Below are 25,302 nucleotides of genomic sequence, written 5' to 3'. Positions count from 1 at the left end.
TATTAAAAACAAACTATCAAAAAAAACTAATTTTGAAACAGAAGAGACCAAAATCAAGAAAATTTAGATGCATTAATATATCAAAAGGTCTAACAAATAAGAAATTGTAGAAATTTATATATATTTAAATATATATAAATTTAAATTTTGATTTTCGCAATAATTTTTTGTTTTCACAATTTCTCTTTGAAAATTAGCAATTTTATGTTTTTGGCATGAGGAATCATAATTTGCACTCTAATTTAACATATTAGAGGGAGCTAGTTACACTTGTTTGTGTTAATTGAATCAAAGTAAACATTTTTTGGGCTAAACTTACAACGAAAATAATAAAAAAATATTAAAAAGCGTTAAATTCTACAAAAAAAGTTACTCTTCTTTGATTCGTGTAACTCAATCGGTTATAGAGTTATTTGCTTCTAAAAAGTTCAATAAATTTTAATTTTTTCATTAAAAAATTTTATAATTCCTTAAATATGTAATAATAACAAATTTGTAAACAAAAATAAAAAACTTCAAAGTAAATGCTCAAAATGCCCACCATTTACTTCAATACACTTTATGATCTGCTTTCGTAAAGATCTCTTAATATCAAATAATCCTTGTCTATTATTTTTAATTACATCCGCGGCTTCTTCTATTTTCCGTCGCAGTTGTGGAAGAGAAGTAATTTTTTCTAACTAACTAACTAATGCCTTCATTATCCATCCAATCCATCCAGCCAATCAGGGCCTCTTGGTGCCCAAGCAAACTCACTTCCACGACCAATCCATCGATGCGGAAACTGTTCGTTTAAGTATTGACGAACTTGTAAAAAATAATGTGGTGGTGCTCCGTCGCTGCAAAAACCACATATTTTGTCTTAAAGCGAGAAGTATATCCTCTAGTAATTCGTGTAAATGTTCTTGAAGACAATCTAAATAAAGAGGTCCATTTAAATTGGTTGGCAGTTCAAAAGGACCTATTAAATACCCACATATTACACCACACCAAATGTTAACCTTAAACTCGTGCTGAAAATGTGTTTCCCTCATAGCATGTGGATTTTCAGAATCCCACAAATGATTATTTTGATAATTAAATATTCCTCGTCTGGTAAATGTTGCCTCATCAGTAAAAAGAATTGTATCCAGAAAATCTGGGTTAACATTTTGTTTATCTTGCAAAAAATGGGCAAATTGTAGATGCTTAGGTAAATCTTGAGGTAATAAATTCTGAACAGGAGTGTAATGATCTGGATGAAATTTTTCCCTCTTCAGTATTCTAAAAATAGATGATTGGCTTATACCTGTTTGCAGACTTAATCGGCGAGTACTGGTATCTGGATTCTCCGTAACACAAATTAAAATTTCATCTTCTTCATTGGCAGTGATTTTTTTTGTAGCACCGTACTCATTTTTAGAGCGTAAAGACCCCGTTTCACCTAAGCGGTTGTAAAGATTTCGGTACAGTTTGTAATTGGGTCGCCTTCGATTTGGGTATAATTGTGAATATCTTCGAGCCGCAGCTGGACCACTATAACGCGCATCTCATTATTGGAAAAATCGTTATGCCTAGGCCTTATTTGATAAATAACTATTACACTTGTTAATAAATGGTATACTAATGTATTACTTATTCTTATTATTATCCAATTTTTGCTTCTACACAAACTGTCTAAAAGTGACACAAGCCTACTTGAAAAGAAAACGAAAAATTAAACCACGGCTTAATTCACGAATGTGATTTTGATATTAAGAGATCTTCACGAAAGCAGATCATAAAGTGTATTGAAGTAAATGGTGGGCATTTTGAGCATTTGCTTTGAAGTTTTTTATTTTTATTTACAAATTTGTTATTATTACATATTTAAGGAATTATAAAATTTTTTTATGAAAAAATTAAAATTTATTGAACTTTTTAGAAGCAAATAACTCTATAACCGATTGAGTTACACGAATCAAAGAAAAGTAACTTTTTTTTGTAGAATTTAACGCTTTTTAATATTTTTTTATTATTTTAGTTGTAAGTTTAGCCCAAAAAATGTTTACTTTGATTTAATTAACACAAACAAGTGTAACTAGCGCCCTCTAATAGCAATGTTAAATTAGAGTGCAAATTATGATTCCTCATGCCAAAAAACGTAGAATTGCCAATTTTAAAAGAGAAATTGTGAAAACACAAAAAATTATTGCGAAAATCAAAATTTAAATTTAAACTTTGAACACAATAATGAACACCTCGGAAACTAGCAATATTTGCATAAGGCATGTTGAGCAGAAGCATCATATTTTGAGGTCTAGAATCTACAGTTCAGAGATTGAACATTCTTAATGAATCATCCTGTATAGCAAATTTAATGCTAGACGGTATTGATTCATATATTTTATATATTCTGATTTGACAAATTTAAATAGAAGTCTAAGTAGTTCAGAGTAACGAAAACCGCATGTCGATATCTTAGATATCTTAGAAATGTGTAAATGGCTACAATGTTTCCTTAAACGTCCATTAGGAGACTGGTTTGCCCAAACGAAAATTGGTAATTCATTCTGCATAGAAAGATCTTACATTGGTCTACTTACTGTTCTCACAATAATCATAATTGTCGCTAGATGGTGTTATTTAAATGTGAAGCTAATATTACTATCAATGAGATCACGAGATGAAACGTATATAACTAACTAATTAGTGTAATTAGTAGCGCCCTAGGTGCTCAAAATGTCATCCATAATTTTCTATACATGAATTCAGCCTTTCAATTATATCATCTCTTATCGTGGATCTATCGGTTCAAACGAGATCTTTTATTTGGCCCCACAAATAAAAATCCAACCAAGTTAGTTCTCCAAATAAAGAAACTTCTACGTTCTGTCGACCTATCAGGGTATGTTTGATCTAAAAAATACTAAACACGTATGGAATAATGTAACGGGCAACTATCATATTGTAAGAACATGTCACGACGAATATCTTTCTCCATTAACCGCCTAATGGAGACAAATTGACCCATTTATTTGTCCGCCTAGAAACCCGCATCACATTTAAAGTCTAACGACTCTGATGTTAGATCTCCTGCATCCAACGGGTAGTCGTTTCGGACCAGTATTGCGTATTATGGCGATTTACTCTACCATTACCATTAAACGTAGCCTCATCAGTTCACAAAATTCATGAAAGTATTTCAGGATCCTCCTGTACGATATTCAATAGCCGGTTGCAATAATCCAGCCTGATATCAAAATCTTGAACATTCAGACTCTGGTGTAGGACCATATGATATGGGTGCAATCTAAAATAGTATAAGTAGTAATGGCAGTAAGTCATGTCCTTCGACGTTACCCAACAAATAATAACTTGTTTTAATGAATGTTTTTCGCTTGACCTTCTATTTTTTATTAGTTAATAATTAACTCATACAATGTCATATATCAATTTTTAATATAATACCCGTTAATTCTCATACTAAACTAGTTTGTTATTTAGACAGCATGTAGTTAAGAAAAATTATTTTTAATTAATAGCATAAGATAATTTCACTTGATAATTAATTAAAATGTGAGAAAAACATAGGTAGGTTACTATTCTTTAGAAATGGATAAGCGAAAAAAATTAAGTCACATATTATTTTTCTGTTCTAATAAAATATTTATTACTAAAGTCACCCGTGTCTCCTTAAAATATTTTTGTCAATTGTTTGTTCAACATAATATTTGAAAGTCTCATGCTATAGCTTTGGTACTTGAATGAGGATAAACATTTACGTACTCTAACACATTAACAATATTTTCCTCTTTCCGACTTCTGTATTGTTCTCGATAAGCAGTACGCACACGGTGAGCGTGTTGGAGGAAACTCCTCTTTTGCTGCGATATCGCCTATTTGGGTACTGCGGCGCATATACTCTAGCAGCAACAATTGCATTTTGATACATTCGAAATACTAACCTATTAAACGCATATTTTTTTAAGCAGTCTATTAACTGCAATAACTAACTAATAACTTCAACATAATGAGTAATTTTTGACATATATCTAAAAGTCATAGCTCACAGGCATATTTTATATCTTACTATATACATTGCCTTCTTGTTTTGTTTTCATGAATTATTGATTTTCTCTTACCACTTAGTTCGTCTTTCTCCTTCTTGGGCATGATGTTCCTTATCATCGTTTGCACTACCTCCTAATTTTTTTGGCTCTCAATAATCGTTTCTATAAGGTTATCTGGTTTTATTTAGTTCTCGGTATGCTTCTTCCCTATTCATGGATATTACCTATTACGCGTTTTATCCAATATTGTAATCATTAGGTCTTTTGGTGTTATGCCTGTTATTACCTGCAGTGCCATCAACGAGGTTGTTTTGAAGACTGACGCTACCCGCAAAAGTATGTTTCTTTGGGGTTGACTCAGTATTTATTGGTTATTTTAGTTACACCAAACTGGTGCCACAGACAAAATTATGTTGTGGATGACGCTGCAAATGACCGCTCTTCTGCTGTTCGGTCCACCCATGTTCGGGAGAATTTTCATTAGTTTTGACATCTTCTCCTCTACCTTGTGTGCTTTATACTCAATATATTCTCTTGACCTAAATTGTTTTTTTAATAAAATTTCAAGTTGTGTAATAATATTAGTGGGAATAATAGTTAACTCCATCCAGCGTGCAGTTAATATTGGCTTCGTTTTGGCTTCCTATTACCAGCGTATACTGAGTTTTGTGGGGAGTCAGTTTGAGTCTCATCGACGTTTTTAACGTTTACTGCTATTAGTGTACAGCATTTCATTTGGAAATCACTGACCGCTTGTAATACTGACAGTGCTGCGTAACTAGTGGATTTCCCTTAGCAGAAACCAAACTGGTACTTATGTAATCCGCTTTTCAATTGTATCTCTTTGGTTAGTCTGTTTTTAATTAGTGTTTTCAGAAACTGACTTAGCGAGTTCAGCATGTTTAATGGTCTGTATATGCTGGGATACTTTTTTGTCCAAGATGACCTTGGTGATCTCCCATTTGTCAGGTAAGTGTTGTTTTGCCAATAGATCATTCATGATGTCTTTGATCCAGTTTGGTGCGCAGTTTCCTGGTATCTTTATAGCGTCTGAAGGAATGCCATCTGGTCCTGATAATTTGTCATTTTGGATACTTCTAGTTACGTCTTGATCAGTGAAAGAATCGACGTTACTTTGTGTAATTTCGCTTAGCCATTTTTCCGCTTTGGTTGGAAACACTTCCTTCTTTTGGTCAATAGTCAGCTCGTAGGGAAAAGTGCTTCAGTTTTTTCTAGGCATCGCTACAATGTTAATGTCTTGCTGCTTCCTTGATGTCTTTGCAAAGTTCTTTTCTCTTTTTTTGTAAGTTGCTTCCATGTTCTCAATCATTTCCTTATTCTCTCTTTTGCCTTTTGCTCGTGTCAGCTAACTTCTGTGATTGTTGCTGTCTGCTGTTTTGTTTTCGATTTCGATGTTCTTGTGTTTGTCTTTCGTACAGTACTGTTTTTATACTCTAGTTATACAGTTTCTTTGAGTGATTCGTATGTTGCCTTTTCTTTGGTTTCAATAATAAATAACATTCGCCAACTCTATGCTCGTGGATGCCGATTTTTTTGTTTCTGATCTGAACTGCTACGTTTATTATTTATTACTTATCATTTACCCACTCGTTTGTTTGGAATTTTTCTTCATTGGTTGGCAAACTACCAGGATATCGATATATTTGGCGGTAGCATAGGTCATGTTTTGCGCAGCGTGTGATCGGCCTATGTTGGTTTGGAGTATTTTTATAACCATAGCTGCATTACTTTCCACTTTCTCTGCTGTCATTTCTTAATTTTCGTTCTATGTGTGCGAATTTTGCTTTTTTTTGTCCGATCTATGTCCATTCATTTTACAGATTTTGCAGTTTTTTACCTTTACCTCAGTTTAGTAATTTGTTGGGTCAATACATATACATGATATATCCTACTGTTGCAATTTTGACTCTTTTTCTTACTGCAGATTGTTATTTCCTTCTCGGTAAGGTCGCCATCTGTTGTTTTTGTTTTGATTTCCCTTCTCAGTAATTCCGTTTCCAGCCTCATGCCCTGTACTTCCAACAGAACATCTCCGTTTGCCGTCCTCTTGATAGTTTTGACTCTCACTACAACTTCGTCAAGGTTGACGTTGCTTTCAATTGTTTTTAACGCATCTGCATAGTGCCTGCCATTTGTTTTAACTATTATTTTTTCATTCTGTGGGGTTGCTCTTCTTATAGGTTGATAATTTTCTGGTTCTTTTCATGTCTTACTTCGGTACTGAAGCTTGGTTCTTTGTACCTGTGTTTCTGAAAAGGAATTTAGTATCTGAAATAGCTTGGGCACATCGCTTATTCCTTCTGGGCTCACACTGTATGGTAGGACATACAACATTCTTGAACTGTCCTCTTTCCTTCCTCTATTAAATATAGTTTTGACGCGGGTTTCGTTGTATTAAATACTGCTCTCCTCTAGTCCTTTTATGAGAGAGGTTTACATTAGTTTAATTTTCTGTTCTAGGTCTTTGTCAGGCAGGTTTCTGATCAGCCGTCCCTAACCTGGGGATCATACGATACTCGGACCAATTTTGATTTGAGCTAACTATTTCATTCCGTCGTTACCACCCATATCTGGGAGGCGCTCCCCTATCCACCACTCGGAGACCCGCAGGTTGGGAGATTGGCAACTCCACAACTGTTTCATTAATAATTGTTATATTTCATACTTTGATTCACTGGCAAATAATTATAAAATTTTTAAATAATGAAAAAAATTTAACAAATTTCATCAACAAAAATTTCCGCCTTATACACACTTCTTAGGTTTCTCGGCCAGAAAAAAATGTCGACTTCTGGTTTTCGCTATTTTAACGTTAAATTAGTTTACTTTTGAAAGACCTACTTTAACTTTTTTACTTCTATTTAAATTTGTTAAGAGAAATCACAATATCTAAAATATATGAAACAACACCTTCTAGCATTTACTTTGCTAATTAAATTGTTCAGAATTTATATATTTTGTATTGCTGGATAAAAGCATTTCAAACAACATCAAGTTTATAAAAATCGGCTAAGCAGAACCGGACTTTTTCATCATTTTTCCATAACAAGGTTCTCACTCCCATCTCTTATTTGAAGAGTTAGAATAAAACTTGTAAAATAGAAAATGTGCAGAATTTGTTAAAGAACTTGATTATCGTATATAAAATACCACTTAATTGGGTAAATTTAAAAAAAAAAAACTTACTTTATGAATTTAATATTCTCTATAACAAGATTCATACTCCCACCACTTATTTGAAGAGTTAAATTGAAACTTGTGCAATAACAAATGCGCAGAATTTGTTGAAGAATTCGAATATCGTATATAAAGTACCACTTAATTGAGTAAATTTGAAAAAGCTTGATTTTTTAAGGAGGGCCTTAGATTATGAAAATAATTTCCAAGTGTTTCTCGGGTCCACTTTTGCTATAATTTGTTTTCTTGAAGCTGTAATTCAATCCGTTCCTGAGATATAGCTGATGGTTGCTCTTAGTTGCCCATCCGGTACTAGAGCGTTATAAACATCTAACACTGAAGCTTTTATATGTATGGATAAATTGCACTTCAATTCTCAAAGAGTATAACCATATCAATCAAAAAGATCGATACTTTTTAAAATCGATATACTATATACAACTATTATATAGCAAAGATAAAATCGAATGAAATTACTCACCAGCTGGTTTATGGAGAACGAAATTGTATACTAAGAGCAGGATAGTTAACTATACCTCAACATTTTGAAGCCATTCATATAGTTAGAGACACATACATTTACACAGTTGCTAAAGATGCCCTACACGAAGTCCTTCCGATTTTTGGAACGGTCGGATATCTTCACCTTCATCGCTTACCGCATGCTGATATTTTGTTGGAATTGAAGTTTCCTTTGCGAACTCTTGACAGTGTATTTCCACACTGTAGATGCGGCTTGATAGGCATATGGATATTTCTGATGAGGTTGAGCTTGGTCTTCTGTTTCAGCTTGGATCGTCTTCCATTGAGTCCTAGTAATAATTGGTCTTGTCTAGATGTAGTCGACTAGAATTTCTTGGTTCAGTTGACTCATAGGTATTTGGCTTTTGAGGTTCAGGTGATTTCTTCTCCCGCAATATCTACCTTGCCTTCTGGTATCTTTAGGTAATTTTTGAGTAAACAACTTAGGTCTTCTCGGAGTTGATGCTGTTATTCGTTGTATACCATCCGTCTATTCGATCCATCGTCTTGAGTGTTAATGAAACCATCCAGGGGTTGTTGTCTTTGATACTGCTAGCTCTGGTGTTATCATCTTTGCATTAGTCGTCTTCTTCATTGGTGCTTTTTGACACCCTTTCTAGGATTGCTGATGTTTGGGCGTGTTCATTTTATGACAGCTTTTTGTTCCTGCACAAGGGCTAAAAAATTCATTTTTGTTATTAAAACACCCTTGGCTTAGTTTGTGTTTATTCGTCTTGAAAAACATTGTCAGTTTTCTAATTTCTATAATTGTGTTAAAAATACATAATTTTTGTAGCACTATAAAATCTGCTGTTGAAAGACGTGAATAAAAAAAAATTTCTGTAGCAACACAAGTACAAATATTGCTGCTTTATGAGGTGCACAAAACAGAGAGACAGGTCTGTTTTTTAAATTGATATATGCCCCCAATAAATTTTCAATAATAAAAAGATCTAGTGTTTATTAGTCAGAATGAGGTATTTTCTAAATAGATTTGATTAATCTGTTAATATATCGGATAGAGAAATTATTTGTCAAAACATTAAATTAAGCGCAAATATCAATACTTTTTTTGTTCGAAAAAATATACTAGATATAATAACTATAAAAAATATCTACTAGAAACTATGAGCGATTGAAGTGTAATTATTGAGGAACTTCTGACAATCATATCTCAAAATTGTGATAATGTCTTAGACGTTAATAAGCTATTTGAATAAGCTGAGAGAGAGAGTTGATATTTCTTTTATAATTAACCAATCAAACGAACTTACCTGTAAGTGAAGTTCGATATAGATTATATGACGCCTTGTCATAGTAAATAGTTCTCTATGTATAATTGTTTCTGCATGATACAGATGACATAGAAGACGCCCATCACTTAGGGATTATTTATGTTGGTCCTCTAGCATTGAAGAGAGAAATATCTGAGATAGTTACTGTTATCAACTACTGTTTTGTACCAGACGCTCATCTCTAAATAACTGAGATGATAATGCTCTGTTGACTTCTAGATTAAGCTTTGGAACTGGAAGTCTTTTGAGATTGTCTATAAGGTGTTGCTGCAGTAAATTTTAGAGAGAGAGATTTTAGAGAAGTGCTTGATGGCCACAAAACTGTTACAATTTGTATACAAAAGCTTGTAAAAACTAAGAAACAAACATAAAAATAAATAAATAAAGATAAAAACACAATAAAATTTCAATATACAGAAAAAAACCACAATGAGTAACAAAATTATAGGTAATAGTAATAGGTAAAATTCGTATATAAGTCCATAGCAAAATTAAACCAGTATGCAGTTTAGTATGTTCTACAAGACCGTTTTTTAACACAATATACCACCAAGATACAATCTCCACATGAATTGGCGGGCCTTCAGCTGCTATTGGTTCATCGCCCAGCATTTGAAATAAAATAGATTCCTGAGATTTTTTTTCTAATTAATTTCCTTCATTTTCTTGACTAGATAAATCGTTACCTGAATCAAATAAAATACATCTTATTAATCGCAATCAAAAAAATCCGTGGAGCGGGGAAGCCCATGTGTTACCAAAAACACGATGTGGTTATTGCCAAATACACCATACGTATATTACCAAAAATACACAATGTATGTTACCGAAAACATACAGATCCGCTAATAAAATACTGCTAATAATGGAAAGGCGAGGTGATAAGTATCGCGTTGGTTTCTCACTAAACGCGACACTGATACTATCCTAACATTGTCTCTTTCCCGCCTATTAAGTAGATCTAACTGTTTCTGCATTTCCGGTAATCGCCATTCCCAGTGCCGATTCTCTAGAGATCGGCTGCTGCGGGAAGAATTTCGCCAGTGGTTTTCATAAAGCCACTTGCGACTATGCATATGAAAAGTGAAAAGTTGAAGAAGGAACGTTTAGATCAACTTGACACAGAACCAAAACTGAGGATATATTAAGGATGTGGTCTCAAGTATGCGGCGGGTTTAATGGGTGTTTGTTTCCTTGACATCATACTAGAGTACGAATCAACTAAGAAAATGCCACAGGCGTCATCAATTAGTAATCGTCTGCCTCACTTTAAAATATTCCCTCTCCGTCGCTTCAGACTGATGTACCAGTGGCGTAGGTTCTTATTTAAATAAAAATTAATGCAGTTCGCAATAAAACATTTATTAGATTAAAAAATACAAAAAAAATATATTTTAAGGATTTAAACATATATTACAGTAGGATATTACTTAGTTAATTATATATATATATATATATATATATATATATATATATATATATATATATATATATATATACAGTATCTTATAGAAAAAGCAACTGTTTATTGCATAGAGGTTTGGTGTGCATGGTATGTTTATAATAAACGCAGTTTTTGCACATGTTGAGTGTAATATTTTATCTATGTCGTTAATTAAAAAAAAAAACATTATTCGCTATCCGAAACTAGAGACGAACATCCTAGTTCATCCTCTAATGAACTATCAGTATCCTCGCTGTTTTTGTCCTCACTTTCTTCCGATGAACCCGTATTTACTGTAAATATTAAGTGATCTAGAGTGTGGTCTAAAATGTGCTCTTTTTGTATAAGATCATTCTCATATGTTTTAACATGTTGGCAAATATTATACCACTCTTGTTCCGATACCTCCTCAATGTTATATTGTGCGCAGCTACCCAATTTTTTACTAATGCCCAGATTTTTTCGATCGGGTTTAATTCTGGATAATAAGGAGGTAAACGTAGTACACGGTGCCCATGTTGTTGTAACAGTTCGTCTAGTTTGTACTTTATGGGGAAGCGAAATTTATTTTCTTGAAAAATGTGGTTGGTTGGAAAATGACCGTGTTCTTCAACCACTTTACCCACACGCCTATTTATATCTAAGCGTGAGGAGCGCTGCACGTACTTGTTAACTGTACAGCACTTAGACTGTAGCAGTTGCTGATTTTTGGTAGCACAAAACGGTATTTTAGTATAAGGCTAAAAGACATACGCCACTATGAATAATCTTTTATTTAGCAACTACTTTAGGTCGTAAAGGTACAGTATTGGTGCCTTATTGAGTTCTGTCGATATAAATTGATACACTTTCAGGATAAAAAGTTATAATAAAATATGACTACACTACACAAAATGTTAAACACAAAACTTGTCCTGCGCCCAAATACAGTAAATAACACTTGAAACGTAAATTGAATAAAAGATTTATGTTAATTCATCAAGAGAAATTAATTTGACTTTTCATTTTTAAATGCACTGACAACTCACTCCCATTTTTTTTTTTTTAAATCAGGTAGTTGTAAATTTATTAATCATTTTTGAAAGATCATCGATTCTAAAATCGAATGATCATTCATTGGTTTGAGAATATAATTCTCGAACATATTGGGCCCCTTGAAACTTGAAAAGTTTCAAAATGCTCGATAAATGGGACTGAAATAGCATTAAAATGTTTGTAAGCATGTCAATATCGCACGGTAAAAATTAAAAATCGAGAAAGGGAATTCAATGCATTTTATGATATTAAGAAAAATTAACGATTCCTATTGGAAACTACATTCTAGTAACCAATGTAACTACTAAAAAAATGTAAACAACAAGGTGGTTCATATAACTTACAAGCCTATGTTGAATATCAGTCACTTTTCACCGAGAAGTGACTCATCAGACTCAGGAAAAGGAACTATTTTAGAGATGGCTCTGGTGTATATACCAGTTGCTGTTTTAACTTTTACTACCCTCACATTCCCATCAGGCCCCGGCATCGTTTCGATGATTCTTCCTGTAGACCACTGTAGAGGGGGTAGCATATCCTCTTTAAGAAGAACTAAAGAATCAACTTTCAGATTAGGGAAAGACTTAAGCCACTTTGGTCGATTTTGTAATTGATTCAAGTATTCAGTCGACCAGCGGCGCCAGAATTGTTGTAACTTTGTACATTGTTGCCATAGTGACAGCCGATTTTCAGGGATGGTAGTATTATCTTTTTCAGGAAAGGAAGTTAGGCTAGCGCCGATAAGAAAATGACCTGGGGTCAAACATTCCAAGTCAGAAGGGTCATTAGATAATGGTGATATAGGTCTGCTATTTAAAATTGCCTCTATTTGGGCTAGAATTGTAGAGAACTCTTCATATGCTAATTTGGAGTCTCCAAGAATTTTTGACATGAGCTTTTTCGAGCTTTTTATTCCGCTTTCCCATATTCCTCCAAAATGTGACGCTCTAGGAGGTATGAATTTCCATTCAATTTTGGAATGCGATAAAAAGTTTTGAATAGAATCAATATTATTTTGATTTTTGAAAAATATTTCTAAATCTCTAAAAGTGTTATCAGCGCCCTGAAAATTAGTGGCGTTGTCGGAATAAATTTTGGCAGGTTTGCCACGACGGGAAATGAACACACACACATTTCCCTGAGACGAGCCCGTCCCTCTAGGCATCCACCCCCGGATAAATCCACGAGTGGGTGCGAAGAAGAACATTCCTACCACCCCCTGTCAATTCCGACAGGTCCTCATCCTCTTTCACGTCGCAGTTTCGCGTGTAGAATCCCTCCTCTCCCCTTAGGTCTATGGGAGATTCTGGGATGTCTTATCTTTTTATTAAAGAGATTAGCCTGTTGGCTATACACTCTTGGCTTCTTGTTCTGGACGTCTTCGTGTGTGTGTGTGTTTCGCGGCCTCGGGTAAACCTCTTCCTACCTCCTGCCGATAGGAAAAGATCTAATCCGAGTGGTCCTTCGCCTTCTCTATAGCTGTCCCCGATTTATAACTCTACATTTCCTTGTGAAATGCAGAATTACCGTGTCGGGGGGTGTCCTCTTGTGGTTTATTTTTGTTGGGCAATGAGTGTTGCTATGAGTATCTGCATATTTTGCAACATACTCAGTAGCTCCGGTGTTTTTTCTTCTGTCTTTGTTGTTTTCTTCGCAACTTGTGCGTAAGTGCGTCCTGTTTGCGTGGTGTTCCTTGCTTGGTTGTTCTCCGTCTTTTTCGGGTGTTTCGGGCACCCCTTGTAGTTTGCGGGGTGTTCTCCTCCGCAGTTCTTGCAATTCGGTTTTTCCGTCTTGCTGAGCGTGCATTCCGCCGCTCTATGCGCTCCCGCGCATCTCACGCAGTGCACGTCCATGTTGCACGTGCTTTGTCCGTGATGGAATCCCTGACACCTGTAACATTGTACAGGTCCGTCGTGCCTTTTTTGTTCTACCACACTTATTTTTGTGTGGCAGAGGTATCTCAACTTCTTATAAGTTGGTTCTTCTTTCGGTTCTATTACTACCATGTATATAGGTAGTAGTTTTCGTGTGTTGTCCTGATTTCTTTGAGTACGGCTTGTCAACTGCCATACTTTCTTCGGTCTAAGTCCGTTTTCCTTCAATTCCTCCTCTACCTCCGCCACTGGGGTGTTAACAGCAAGTCCTTTTATGACGAGCTTCCTCTCCTTTTCTTCATTGAGTAGGTATGTATACCACTCAATTTCCTTATACTCGCTCAGGAGCATCTTCATCTTGTTAAAGTCGTCTTTAGTCGCCGTCGTTATTTTGCCCGTGTGTATTCCCATTTTACACTGGGCATCGATTTTCCTTTGCACTAGCTGTTTGCGTAGTGCTGTCCACATGAGAGGGGATTTTAGAATTATCGGAGGTGGCCTTCTCTCCGGTTTTGTCTGTTTCCTTTGTTCGTCTTTTTTTATTTTCTCCAATTCTTCTTGGATTTGATTGTTTGTTGATGTTTCTTCTTCTTCGTCTGAGGATTGTTTATCCGCTTTTTTCCTTTTTTTTGTTCTTCACTTCCGTATAGTCTTCTTTCATGTGGTAGTCTTCATTTTGTGGTTCTTCGTTCAATTTCTTCTGAGTTTTCGTATTATCTACTCCTCCTGTAGTTGGGTTCCTTTCCGTCTCTTCTATTTTTTTTGCAAGTGCTTCGTTTTCGACTTTCAGTTCATAAGTATAATCCTTTAAGGTCACAATAAGCTGATTTTTTTCAGTCTCTCTCTCTTCATAATCTTTAATTCTCTCTTCGAGAGATTTAATTTGTTGTGTCAACGTCTTTGTCAATAATTGATATTCAGTTATCATTTTTGAACACTCAATGATTTTCTCTTCTTCTAGTCGTTTAATTTTGGTATCTTTGCTTTGTCTCGGTTTTTCGGCAGACGATCCTCTGTCGTAGGGTTTTTCCCTATTCTTGGAGTTCTCAGGCTCCATGCCTGTTAATTTCTGTCTTGGTTTTCCAATTTTTCTGGAGTACCTAGAAATTATCTAAAAATAAAATGTTAAGCCGTACTGAGAAGTACGGCTATTTTTAAAACGGAAAAATTCCGCACAATCAAATTTGTGTTGACAAACACAATTCTTTCATGCAGAAATGTTTTTTAGCATTATAAATAAAAGGCTGTGTCAAGGCACAGCTACCTGCTGAAAAGAAAAAGGAAAATTTTATCAGTGGCCCGGGAAATGAACCGTTTTAGGGTCAAGATAAAGGCTTCAGTTGATAAAGAAGTAACAGCTTCAATGTGAATAGCTTTAGTGACAAAACATACGAAAAGCGCAATATAGAATTTCACCAAGGGAGCTTTTCGTAATTTGGAAGATTTTATGAGAAATTTAAATTAGACAGTAGGAGCATGGCTGATAATTCTAGCCGAGGAAGTGTAATTGAGGTAGAAACGGGGGATACACGCGATTTTGCCGAAATTAAATTACAGGAAACAGAATTGTCAGAATTAATGGTTCGTAAATACACGCATGCGCCAAAAGCTTTCAGACTCGCGTCTGAGAAACCATGCATTTCGATGAGATTGATAGATTTGTCCAAAAAAATGAATCTTGGAATAGTTAATTGAGATAGCTTAGGAAGATTGTTTACGAATGTATGCCATTTTCCCAGTATGACTGGATCTGATATCTCTGTGTCCCAGTCTAGTTTAGCTTGCCATAATTGTTTGACCAAAAATTTTCCAGACAATATTATGGGATTATAAAGTCCAAGAGGATCGAAACATAGCGATATGGTTGAGAGAATTTTTCTCTTGGTTGCGGGGAATATTGAAAAGGTAGTGGGGACAGAAATGTTCAAATTATCAGAAGCTGGGATCCAATTTAGGCCTAGAACTTTATTTTGAGAATTTTCTAAATCAAGACTAATGCGTTTTTCAGGATTTTGTAAGAAAGAAGAATTGTTTGAATCAGAAATTTCAGCGAAAACGTTTGAGTTATTTGAGGCCCACTTATGTACCCGTGATTTCCTAATACAATTTTTAATTCTTGAATTAATTTTATCAATTCATGTTCAGAATTTGTACCTGAAATTATATCATCCATGTAAGTTTCAGATATGAGGGCGTTTGCCGCTAAAGAGAAATTGGAACTATTATTATTTGCAATCTCTTGCAATACTCTTGTCGCTACAAACGGAGAGAAATTGCAACCATAAGTTAGAGTTGATAACTCAATGCACTGCAGGGGTTGTTGAGGATTTTCTCGCCATAATATATTTTGTAAAAAACGATGTTCTGTGTTTATAGAAATTTGACGAAACATTTTTTGTACATCAGAAGTTATCGCAAACTTATTTAGCCTGAAACGGCAAAGAATATCGAATAGATCTGGTTGCATCTGGTACCCTTTCAAAGTTATATCATTTAAAGAAACACCTGTTGAGGTAGGGCAACTAGAATCAAAGACAACACGAAGTTTTGTAGATATACTTTGTTCACGAATTACGCATAAGTGTGGGATAAAATATTTTAATTCGTTTTTTGAATTAGTGAGGTTAAGAGTGACATATTTTGCATGTCCCAAGTTTACATATTCAGAAATAAATTTACTATATTCAGAAAATAATTCTGGATTTTTATGGATTCTATTTTCGAGCGAGAGAAATCGCCTTTTAGCGATCAGAAATGATTCACCGAGTTTATGGTGTTCTTTTTCAGATTTCAACGGGAAATTGACTTGGAACCTGCCGTTTTCCAGAATTTGTGTGGAATTTTGAAAAATAGTTTCCGCTAGTTCGTCGTCAGACGAGAGAATACTCTTAGAAGGAATTTCCTCCTGTTCCCAAAATTTAGAAAGAGATGAACTTAGGTCTTTGTTCGATATAGAAATATGATTACAGCTTGTAAACACGGAATCATTATTTTGAATATTCACGGAATTAAAAGAAGCACTGTTTGGAATAGTTCCAGCAATTATCCAGCCTAAGCTAGTATTTTGTAAACTAGGTAATTTTTTACCGAGATCTATGATACCTGGTGTAAGTAGTTTGTAATATAAATCGGCCCCAACTAGAATGTGAATCTCCGATGGTATGTTAAATTCTGGATTGGCTAGAATAATATCAGTAGGCAGACGTAGCTGGCTTACGTTAATTTTTACTTGTGGTAATTTGCAAGTAATTTTTGGCAATACTGCACAAGGTATTTCAAAGTGTTTGATCGGATTGGAATGTGGAAAGAATTTTAAATGAACCATTTTATTTGTGGTTGATACTGTTTGTGATATGCCGGAAATTTGCAGTGTTTTTTCAAACGTTTTCAATTGTAGTTTATTTACTAGTTCTTGTGAAACAAATGAGTTTTGGGAACCGTTGTCTAGCAGAATAGTAGTTTTAAATGGGTTATTGTGAGAGTCATACATAATTATTTTAGCCGTAGCTAGAAGCACGTGGCATTCAGTGGTTAGAGCAGATAAGGATTGTGTAGCAGATACGTTAGAATTATTATCTTGTGAGTTTTCGTTGGTTTCAGCATTATCATAATTCTTCTGTGGTCTAGAAGGATTTTGTCGATTATCAGTAGCCTGGTGAGAATGTGAATTTTCGTCAATTTGACGATTAAAGTTATTATTTCGATTATTTATCGATTTGGTGTGAGGATGCTGACCATTTGTCGTATGTACATTTGAGTGAATAGATTGTGAGTTGTTATAACGGTTTTGGGAAATAGAACCATTATTATTATTATGTGCATTATCATTTGCACGGAAAGAGTCAGAATGGAGATAAGTACAGGGTGCGGCAGCATAACTTCCTTTTTTAAAAAGTTCGCCATTTAGTCGGTAGATGTCGTAACGGAGTGCTAGTGGTCTCGTTCGAGAGGGGGGACTATAAAGTTTTGTCCCGGCACAGTTCAGTCGCCATCATGCGTTGGAACAGTGAGGAGCGTGCGTTTGCCGTTGAGGTTTACTTTTCGAGCGGATGTTCTGTGATCGCAACCCAGCGCGCCTTTCGGAATCGCTTTAATTTAGCCCCCTTGGCCCCTGTCCCGGACCGGAAATCAATTGTTACGTGGGTCACTACGTTCAGACAAACTGCAAGTGTGACAAGACGAAGAACTGGAGTCCCTCGGCCCATTAGATCACCGGAGAACATTGAGTTAGTTAGAACTTCAGTGTTGCGATCACCACGGCGTTCTGCGCGCAAACATGCGTCTGCCCTTGGACTTTTCGATCGTTCTGTGAGGAGAATACTTCATGATGATCTTCATTTTCATCCATACAAGATGGCAATTGTGCAGGAACTTTCTGAACGTGACTTCAATTCTCGGAGGAACGCGTGTGAGGTTTTTCTGGAAGTCGTTCCTGAGGACGCTATTGTTTTTTTTAGTGATGAAGCCCATTTTCATTTGTGTGGATCCGTAAACAAACAAAACATGCGCTACTGGGCTGATACCAATCCTCGACAATTGCATCAACGGCCTTTGCATTCACCTAAAGTCACAGTGTGGTGTGCAATTTACTCACGTGGAATTATTGGTCCCTGGTTCTTTGAGGAAAATGAAGTCACAGTGACAGTGAATTCGCACCGGTATGTAAACATGTTACAGGAATTTTTTTTCCCACGGCTAGATGAGTTGGACTTAGGGGACACTTGGTTCCAACAAGACGGAGCAACGGCACACACTTCAAGAACATCGATGGCTGTTTTGAGGGAACACTTCCCAGAGCGCCTTATCTCAATTAGGGGCGATTTGGAGTGGCCAGCCCGCTCTCCCGATTTGACCCCTTGTGATTATTTCCTATGGGGTTTTTTGAAATCCCGTGTGTATGTGAACCGTCCAAGGACCCTACAAGATTTGAAGACGAACATCCAGGAAGAAATTGCCAACATAACGCCTGCTATGCTGGCAAGAGTCATGACAAACGCCAGAAATCGGTTTACTCAGTGTATGGAGAATGGGGGACGTCACCTAACTGATTTGATCTTCAAAACTCAGTAAAACAAAACTTTATGTATGTGCCTGTATTATAAAAAACGAATAAAAATTTTCTGATTCATACAATAAGTTTTATTAACTTTTGAAAAAAGGAAGTTATGCTGCCGCACCCTGTATGATGTCTTTTTTGACATATTGAACAAGATTTTAGAGATTTACAATCCCTTGTGATGTGGCGACCTCCTAGACAGTTTTTACAGAGATTATTCGAATGTATGAATTTATATTTATCACTGTTAGACAAATTTTTAAATGATTCACACGTATAGATACGATGTGAAGCATTTTTACAATAATAACAATCTGATTGACTGTTTGTAGGAATCATAGAATTCACGTGAGCAGTTGTTTTCGAATATTTGGGACTAAACTTTTGTTTAGTATCATTTGAATTAGAAGTAGAAGCTTGAATATTTTGAGTGCGCTCTAGAATACCATTACGTTGTTTCAAAAAATCGAAAAAATTCTCAAGGGACGGGATTTCACCTTGTTTTTTACTTTGCTCGAATAATTTACGAGTTGGTAGATCTAGTTTTTTATCTATCCAGAAAATAAGAATATAATCTAATAACTGTTTTGGATTTAAATTTAGTTTTGACATTGACTGTATAATTTTATACATTTTAGCCGTTATTTCACGTAGAAGCGTAGGGCAAGTTTTGCTCACAGGTTTTTGTGGGTATATTTGATCAATTAAGTTATACAGTAGAACACTTTGATCATCATACCTTTGTTTTAAAGTATCTATAGCTATTTGAAAATTGTCATCACAAAGTTCTAGATCGTCTATCAATTGCAAGGGCTCGTTAGAAAGGGAAGCTTTTAAATATAGCAATTTTTTGATATTTGTTAAGCTATTGTTAGAAATAATCAGATTTTCAAAGAGTTGAATGAATGAAGGCCACTCTGACGTCTGACCCTTAAATTTAGGCAAGGAAATATCAGGTAACTTGACGTCGATATTACAATTATTATTAGTTTGACTCTGAGAGTTTGAATTATCGTTCGATGTCAATTCATCAATCATTCTAGATAGTTCAGAATTAGTTGTGAAGTATTTTTTCTCAACTAAGTCTATATCTTCGTTATCTGATAATTCATCCTGAGAGTTTTCAATAAGCATTTCAATTTGACCTTGAATATTTTCATATTGTAAGAAATACTTTTCAAGCTTGTCGCGTCTGTTTATACATTCATTCATAAATGCAGTTTCATTTGTAACAGTAGATTGGGAAGTTATCCAGTTATTCATTCTGGTAATAGAAGATTTCACAGATCTTCTCTGTGTTTTTAAATTTTCCAGACATTTTTTGGAAATTTCACTTGCAATTGTACGAAATAGAATAGATTGGAATTTTACTATTGAAACTTGAAATTATACTAAATTGAGTTCGAATATTTGGAAATATTAAATGAACTAGGAATATATTGATTTTTTTTTAACACACAATGCACTTGGGAAGATTAAAGGTTTGATCCTACCTTGAATACTGGAAGTTACTGCTGCCTAGGGACACAGGAACTTGAATATCTTGAAGGAACTTGAATTTTCTGTGACAATTGCATATAATCTCGAAGAATAGTATGACGAAAGGCTCTTTAAACACCTTTTTTGCTATCCGGCTCGAAGGACCACAAAGATGGTTGGAAAATGACCGTGTTCTTCAACCACTTTACCCACACGCCTATTTATATCTAAGCGTGAGGAGCGCTGCACGTACTTGTTAACTGTACAGCACTTAGACTGTAGCAGTTGCTGATTTTTGGTAGCACAAAACGGTATTTTAGTATAAGGCTAAAAGACATACGCCACTATGAATAATCTTTTATTTAGCAACTACTTTAGGTCGTAAAGGTACAGTAGTTGGTGCCTTATTGACTTCTGTCGATATAAATTGATACACTTTCAGGATAAAAAGTTATAATAAAATATGACTACACTACACAAAATGTTAAACACAAAACTTGTCCTGCGCCCAAATATCATCGATTCTAAAATCGAATGATCATTCATTGGTTTGAGAATATAATTCTCGAACAGCGGTATAGTTCTGGTTTTGTTAGTTTGGGGTCTGCTGGTAATCCATTTTCTGTTAGCCATTATTACCTGAAACCAATTTTTTTAAGGAGCCGATTCAAGCTGCTTACACTTATTGCTTCTGTCAAGATTTGCCGGTCATTAATTTTCTGCAAAACACCTGTAATTTCATCATAATTTAGCATTGCACGTTTGCTCTTTTAAATTGAATAGTAACAACAGTAAACCTTAAACTAGGTAGGTACATGACTTTATAATACTAATAAAAACAATTTCTTACACTTTAACGTAGGAAGTCTCTTCTCCAGTACATAAAAATCGTAGATAATTTATCTTATAGATTTTATCTGATCTGGCGAGGTACGATCCAGCTTTCTTTTTTTAGTGTTACGTATTTTTTTCGGCGATTGAAAAGATGTGCTTGGCCCTCCCCACTCAACTTTTTGAGCTTCTTTTGATATCTTCTGAAAAGTAGACTTTGACACCCCAGTAGCAGCTAGTACTCTTTCCCTGAAATATCAAAATATTCTAATTTAAAATATGACACTCAATAAGTAGGTACCTGTATAAAAATGTGTAAACTCCGCATTTCTTCAACCTACTTCTCGAATTAAATCTTGCTACATACCTGTAATTTTTCAAAGGAATAGTAATTCCTTCATCTGCCTCTTTTTTCATGAAATTAATAATATTGATTATGATTTCTCGTCCTTGGCTGCGTATAATAATACCTTGCTTTCCAACTTTTTTGGACATTATTTAAAACGATTTTGCCCCTAATGTTCAAAAAAAGTGCTATCTGTAGAATAAACTATGGCACAAACTAAAAATAACACCGAACACAAAAAATCACACTATCTAAATACTGAACAACGAACAATACTAAATGCTGAATGTCCGATGTTCGGTCGGTTATGCTTTTGCGTATCCATAACCGCAAATTATTTATAATATTACCGTACTTTCCTTCCTAAGTAAAGGCTTGGCAACATCGAAGAGGGACTCGCAATAGTAAGAGATCCATGGTTACGCGACGACTTCCCTTCGAATTCTGATTTGGACCATGCGGCAGTCATGCAGCGTTGCCAGTCTATTTAGCACTTGCATTTCTATATTAAAAATACCGAACAATCGTAAAAAACGCCACTGTCACCTAAATGGGATGGGCCTAAGAGAGAAGGAAATTATTGCGGCCTTTGTCAGGTATGACGCGTCTGGCCTTTTCTTAGTTGATTCGTACTTTACCTACTTACCTTATCAACGAGATCATGCTGAAATATAAATCATACCGTATCTGCATATGAATGCATAATTTTCCTGTGTCTTAACAAATTTTGCCAAGTTGTAGAGTACCGTTAATTTTGGCATGTTGTAAATGGCGTCTTCTGTAACGTTTAACTAAAAGATATTCTATATTTTTTGTCAATTAATAGCAGATTTATAATTAATCCAAATAACACCTTTTCTTATCTTCGTGAAATCTTTATTTCTGAATCCAAATTTTTTGAAGTTATTTACACAGTTAAAGGGAGCTCTGAAATATTTCTAAATGGCAATTGCTTTGTAAGTGAAAAATTATGCACCAGCCTATTAATTCAAATTACAATTTAATATTCATTTTAAGTCTTGCAGCTGTCAAATTATATTTGACCCATTGTCACTTAGAACAAAAACTCGACAAAATATAATGGTGATGACTCTTGCAAATTTAAATGGTGGTGTTAGGCATGAAAAATTGTGACTTATAAAAGTCATGATATTGTAAGACTAATAATAATTCGATTGCAATCATTTTGATTCAATAATTTACCTGAAAAAGCTTATTCTCATTTGTTAGCACTAAAATACTTGGTGATTTTCTGACGAAAGTAGTTATAGTTGTTATTATAAACCATTTTTGTTATTTACATATGTTTCGGCCTGTTTGTACCTTTTTAATTGATTAAATTTTTATTTGTGCTCTTAGGAAATAGTCTTACAAATAGTGATAAATCGGGAGGGCCTACTACCAGTTCATGCTTGAAGAATAATATAACTATGCGGTCTCAAATACATCAAGAAAATTTTGATATGTTGGAGTATCCATTCCTCACGGTCATGAAATTCCCAGTTGATTTTATAGCTCAAATAGGTAAGTATTGTATTGTATTAGAATTATCATAATTTTACTTTTTTGTCTAAGTCATATATATTAGTTACAATAGTTTACAATATATCTTCTAAGATTTAGAAAGCTTGAATATATGCCAATTATTAATTAATGAATATGTTTTTTCCAATTATTCCATAGTAATATGGTTAGTAGTATTAAATATATCTGCAGGTGGGTATGAAGATTTATACCACTCTTTTCGACATGATCGGTTGAAAGGTGCTCAAAGCCCGTTTTCTTCGTGAGATGGCAGAGCATTTCTTTATTTGGAAGGTACTAGGAAAACAATTTTTCTTATATAATATACCACTTGTCGCATATAAATTGAAAGATATAGCTAAAGTCTTGAACAATCACATGAAAAGCAGACAGATATATATGTTGAAATAACGGAGGATATAAATACTTCAAAAGTGTCTGTGCAGAGCAATTACTTCATATCATTGGAATCAGACAACACCATAGGTTCTTTGCTTGGTTTCTCAAAAATTACTCTTAAACCAAACGTGAGACATATTTCAGACCGACTGGTAAATATTTTTAAAGTAAACACAATAGGCATTGATTGAAGCATAGCAGCCGGATCGCATTTGAACGAAAATCCTACGCATATAATTCACCAATTTTTTCCAACAGTGCCTAGCTGTTATAAAATAGTAGAGTCACCGCCAAATATCTTGTATTACCCCGTCAGTGTTAAGACGATCAACAATGTCAAAGTAAAAATCATTGATTAATTGGAACATCTCATTAATTTACAAGGTGAAGAAATTGCTATTTACACATCAGAAAAGTATGCTCTTAAAAGACCCTCCATTTTTGGTAACGGCATCAGTCTGATGAAAGCAAAGACACTACTCACAATCAGTGATACCACTATTGAGCATCATCTCAATTTAGATTTCAATACAATCTAAAACTTCGGGTAGCATGTAACCTGGCCCAGGAGATTTACTACTCTTAAGTTTCGCACCTGATATCACAAGTTCCTATAGGGTGAAGTTTTGAACCTGTTCTCCATTATTTATTTGAACTACACTCTTCCCCGTGATCATTGATAAATGTGTATGAGGAAGTAATTGTTCATTTTTCTCACGTTAATTCTATAGTCATCTCTCCAGATGTCCTGGCCATTTTCTTCGTTTTGCGGTTTTAATCGCTCTTGTGAGAGTTTTTTTATGTTTTATACTTCTTCAGAAGGGATTGGTTCACCCTTTTTAATTCCTCTTGTGTAAAGCCTATAATATAGAGGAGTTTTTGTTTCTATGAAAGGTTGGTGTGGTACCCTTGTTATGACAGATCAAGTACTTTTGGGCTATGCATTCAAGGAGTATCTATCATCTCTTGTCTGTGAAGGCCATTCCCCATTGTAGTGATTTCGCAATAAAGTTACCTCCTAGAATAGCTTTGTCTTTTTGGCTTCTAATATGTTCGTCGATATCTTAGAGAGTTTCCTCAAATCCTCTAGTCCCTTATTTTGTGAGACATAACAACTATATATTGTATGGACTTGTGTTTATATGTAAGAGAAACTTCGACCACTATCGTTTCCTTTAATTGTTATGTTTTGACTTACGGTCCTAAGTGCTGTATCAATTTGTATATCATATATCCTGGCTTTCCTGTTTTGTATTGCCTGATGGTTGGGTTCAGATATAATCAAGATAACTGCATTTATTTTTTTAGTAACTATAACCATGTCTAGTGCCAGATAGCTTCTATTCGAATTAATTTGTAATATTTCCATTCTAATTTTGTTGTTTAATAGTTATCACTTGATCCATACCCTTAACATGCAAAACTGTTTTTCTACTCAGCAGAATAGCAGTGACATCAGGTAGTCTACATGTCAACACCTATTTTGCTTGGGTTCAGTGGTTCTTCAACAGATTTGCGTATGTTGTGCTGCTTTTTTTTTATCAGGATAGCTTCGTGCTTTGCGAGTTGTGGTTCTTATTTGTTCTTGTTTTCCGGTAGGATCGCAGTCTTGATTATGTTATAATTTCCTCGTGCTTGTATATTACCATTACTGAATATTACGACTTCTATTCCAGAATCTGCAAATATGAATTCGGTCATTCTAGGTATGACTAGGCTTAAAACGCCATTAATTTCCGGTAATGCTACTTTAGTTTGGTTTTTTGAAAAGTTAGCTTGGATTTTATTTTATTCATAGCTCATAGCTTCGAAAATGGTGCTATCCTGATTAGTATCAATTGGAGAGAATATGGTAGAATATTATTCTATGAGGTGAGGTGAGCTTCAATTCCAACTCTTTTACGCAATCCTGCAGGAGTGTATTTTCCTTTCTTGCTTCACATAGCTCCCTGTATTGTTCGTTATTTTTGTCGTCTTCAAGTCATTGTTTAAAGAATTTTCGTTGAAGGAATTGGGCTTGTGAACTTATTTTATACACAGCGTCTTTATTTTATTTCGCCATTAGATGCAAAAAATAGAAAATTCACAATGCCACACCCTATAATATAGGGCTTGCCAAAACTACACAAACCCAACATACCTCTTCAACTGATTGTTTTGAATTATACAAACTCCTCTTACCCCATTATCTAATTATTTGAAAAGTATTTTCAAACAAATTTTATACCAATACAAATACTTTATCAAAAACACATGGGATTTTAAAAA

General features: G+C 34.8%; 1 protein-coding gene across 5 annotated transcripts in view; it reads left to right on the top strand.

Moving 5' to 3' along the window:
* The window catches only part of LOC130450619 (C2 domain-containing protein 5), a 61,041-nt gene that overhangs the window by 17,287 nt on the left and 18,452 nt on the right, over nucleotides 1-25,302 (top strand). For all 5 annotated transcript variants that reach the window (XM_056789111.1, XM_056789107.1, XM_056789106.1 and 2 more), the window contains exon 6: nucleotides 22,471-22,635. In XM_056789111.1, the coding sequence (XP_056645089.1) occupies nucleotides 22,471-22,635 (165 nt within the window). The remainder of the gene's footprint in view (nucleotides 1-22,470; nucleotides 22,636-25,302) is intronic.

Source organism: Diorhabda sublineata, chromosome X (genome assembly GCF_026230105.1).
Source record: "Diorhabda sublineata isolate icDioSubl1.1 chromosome X, icDioSubl1.1, whole genome shotgun sequence".
In the NCBI taxonomy this organism is placed as follows: Eukaryota; Metazoa; Arthropoda; class Insecta; order Coleoptera; family Chrysomelidae; genus Diorhabda; species Diorhabda sublineata.
This window is presented reverse-complemented; position numbering and strand designations above follow the sequence as displayed.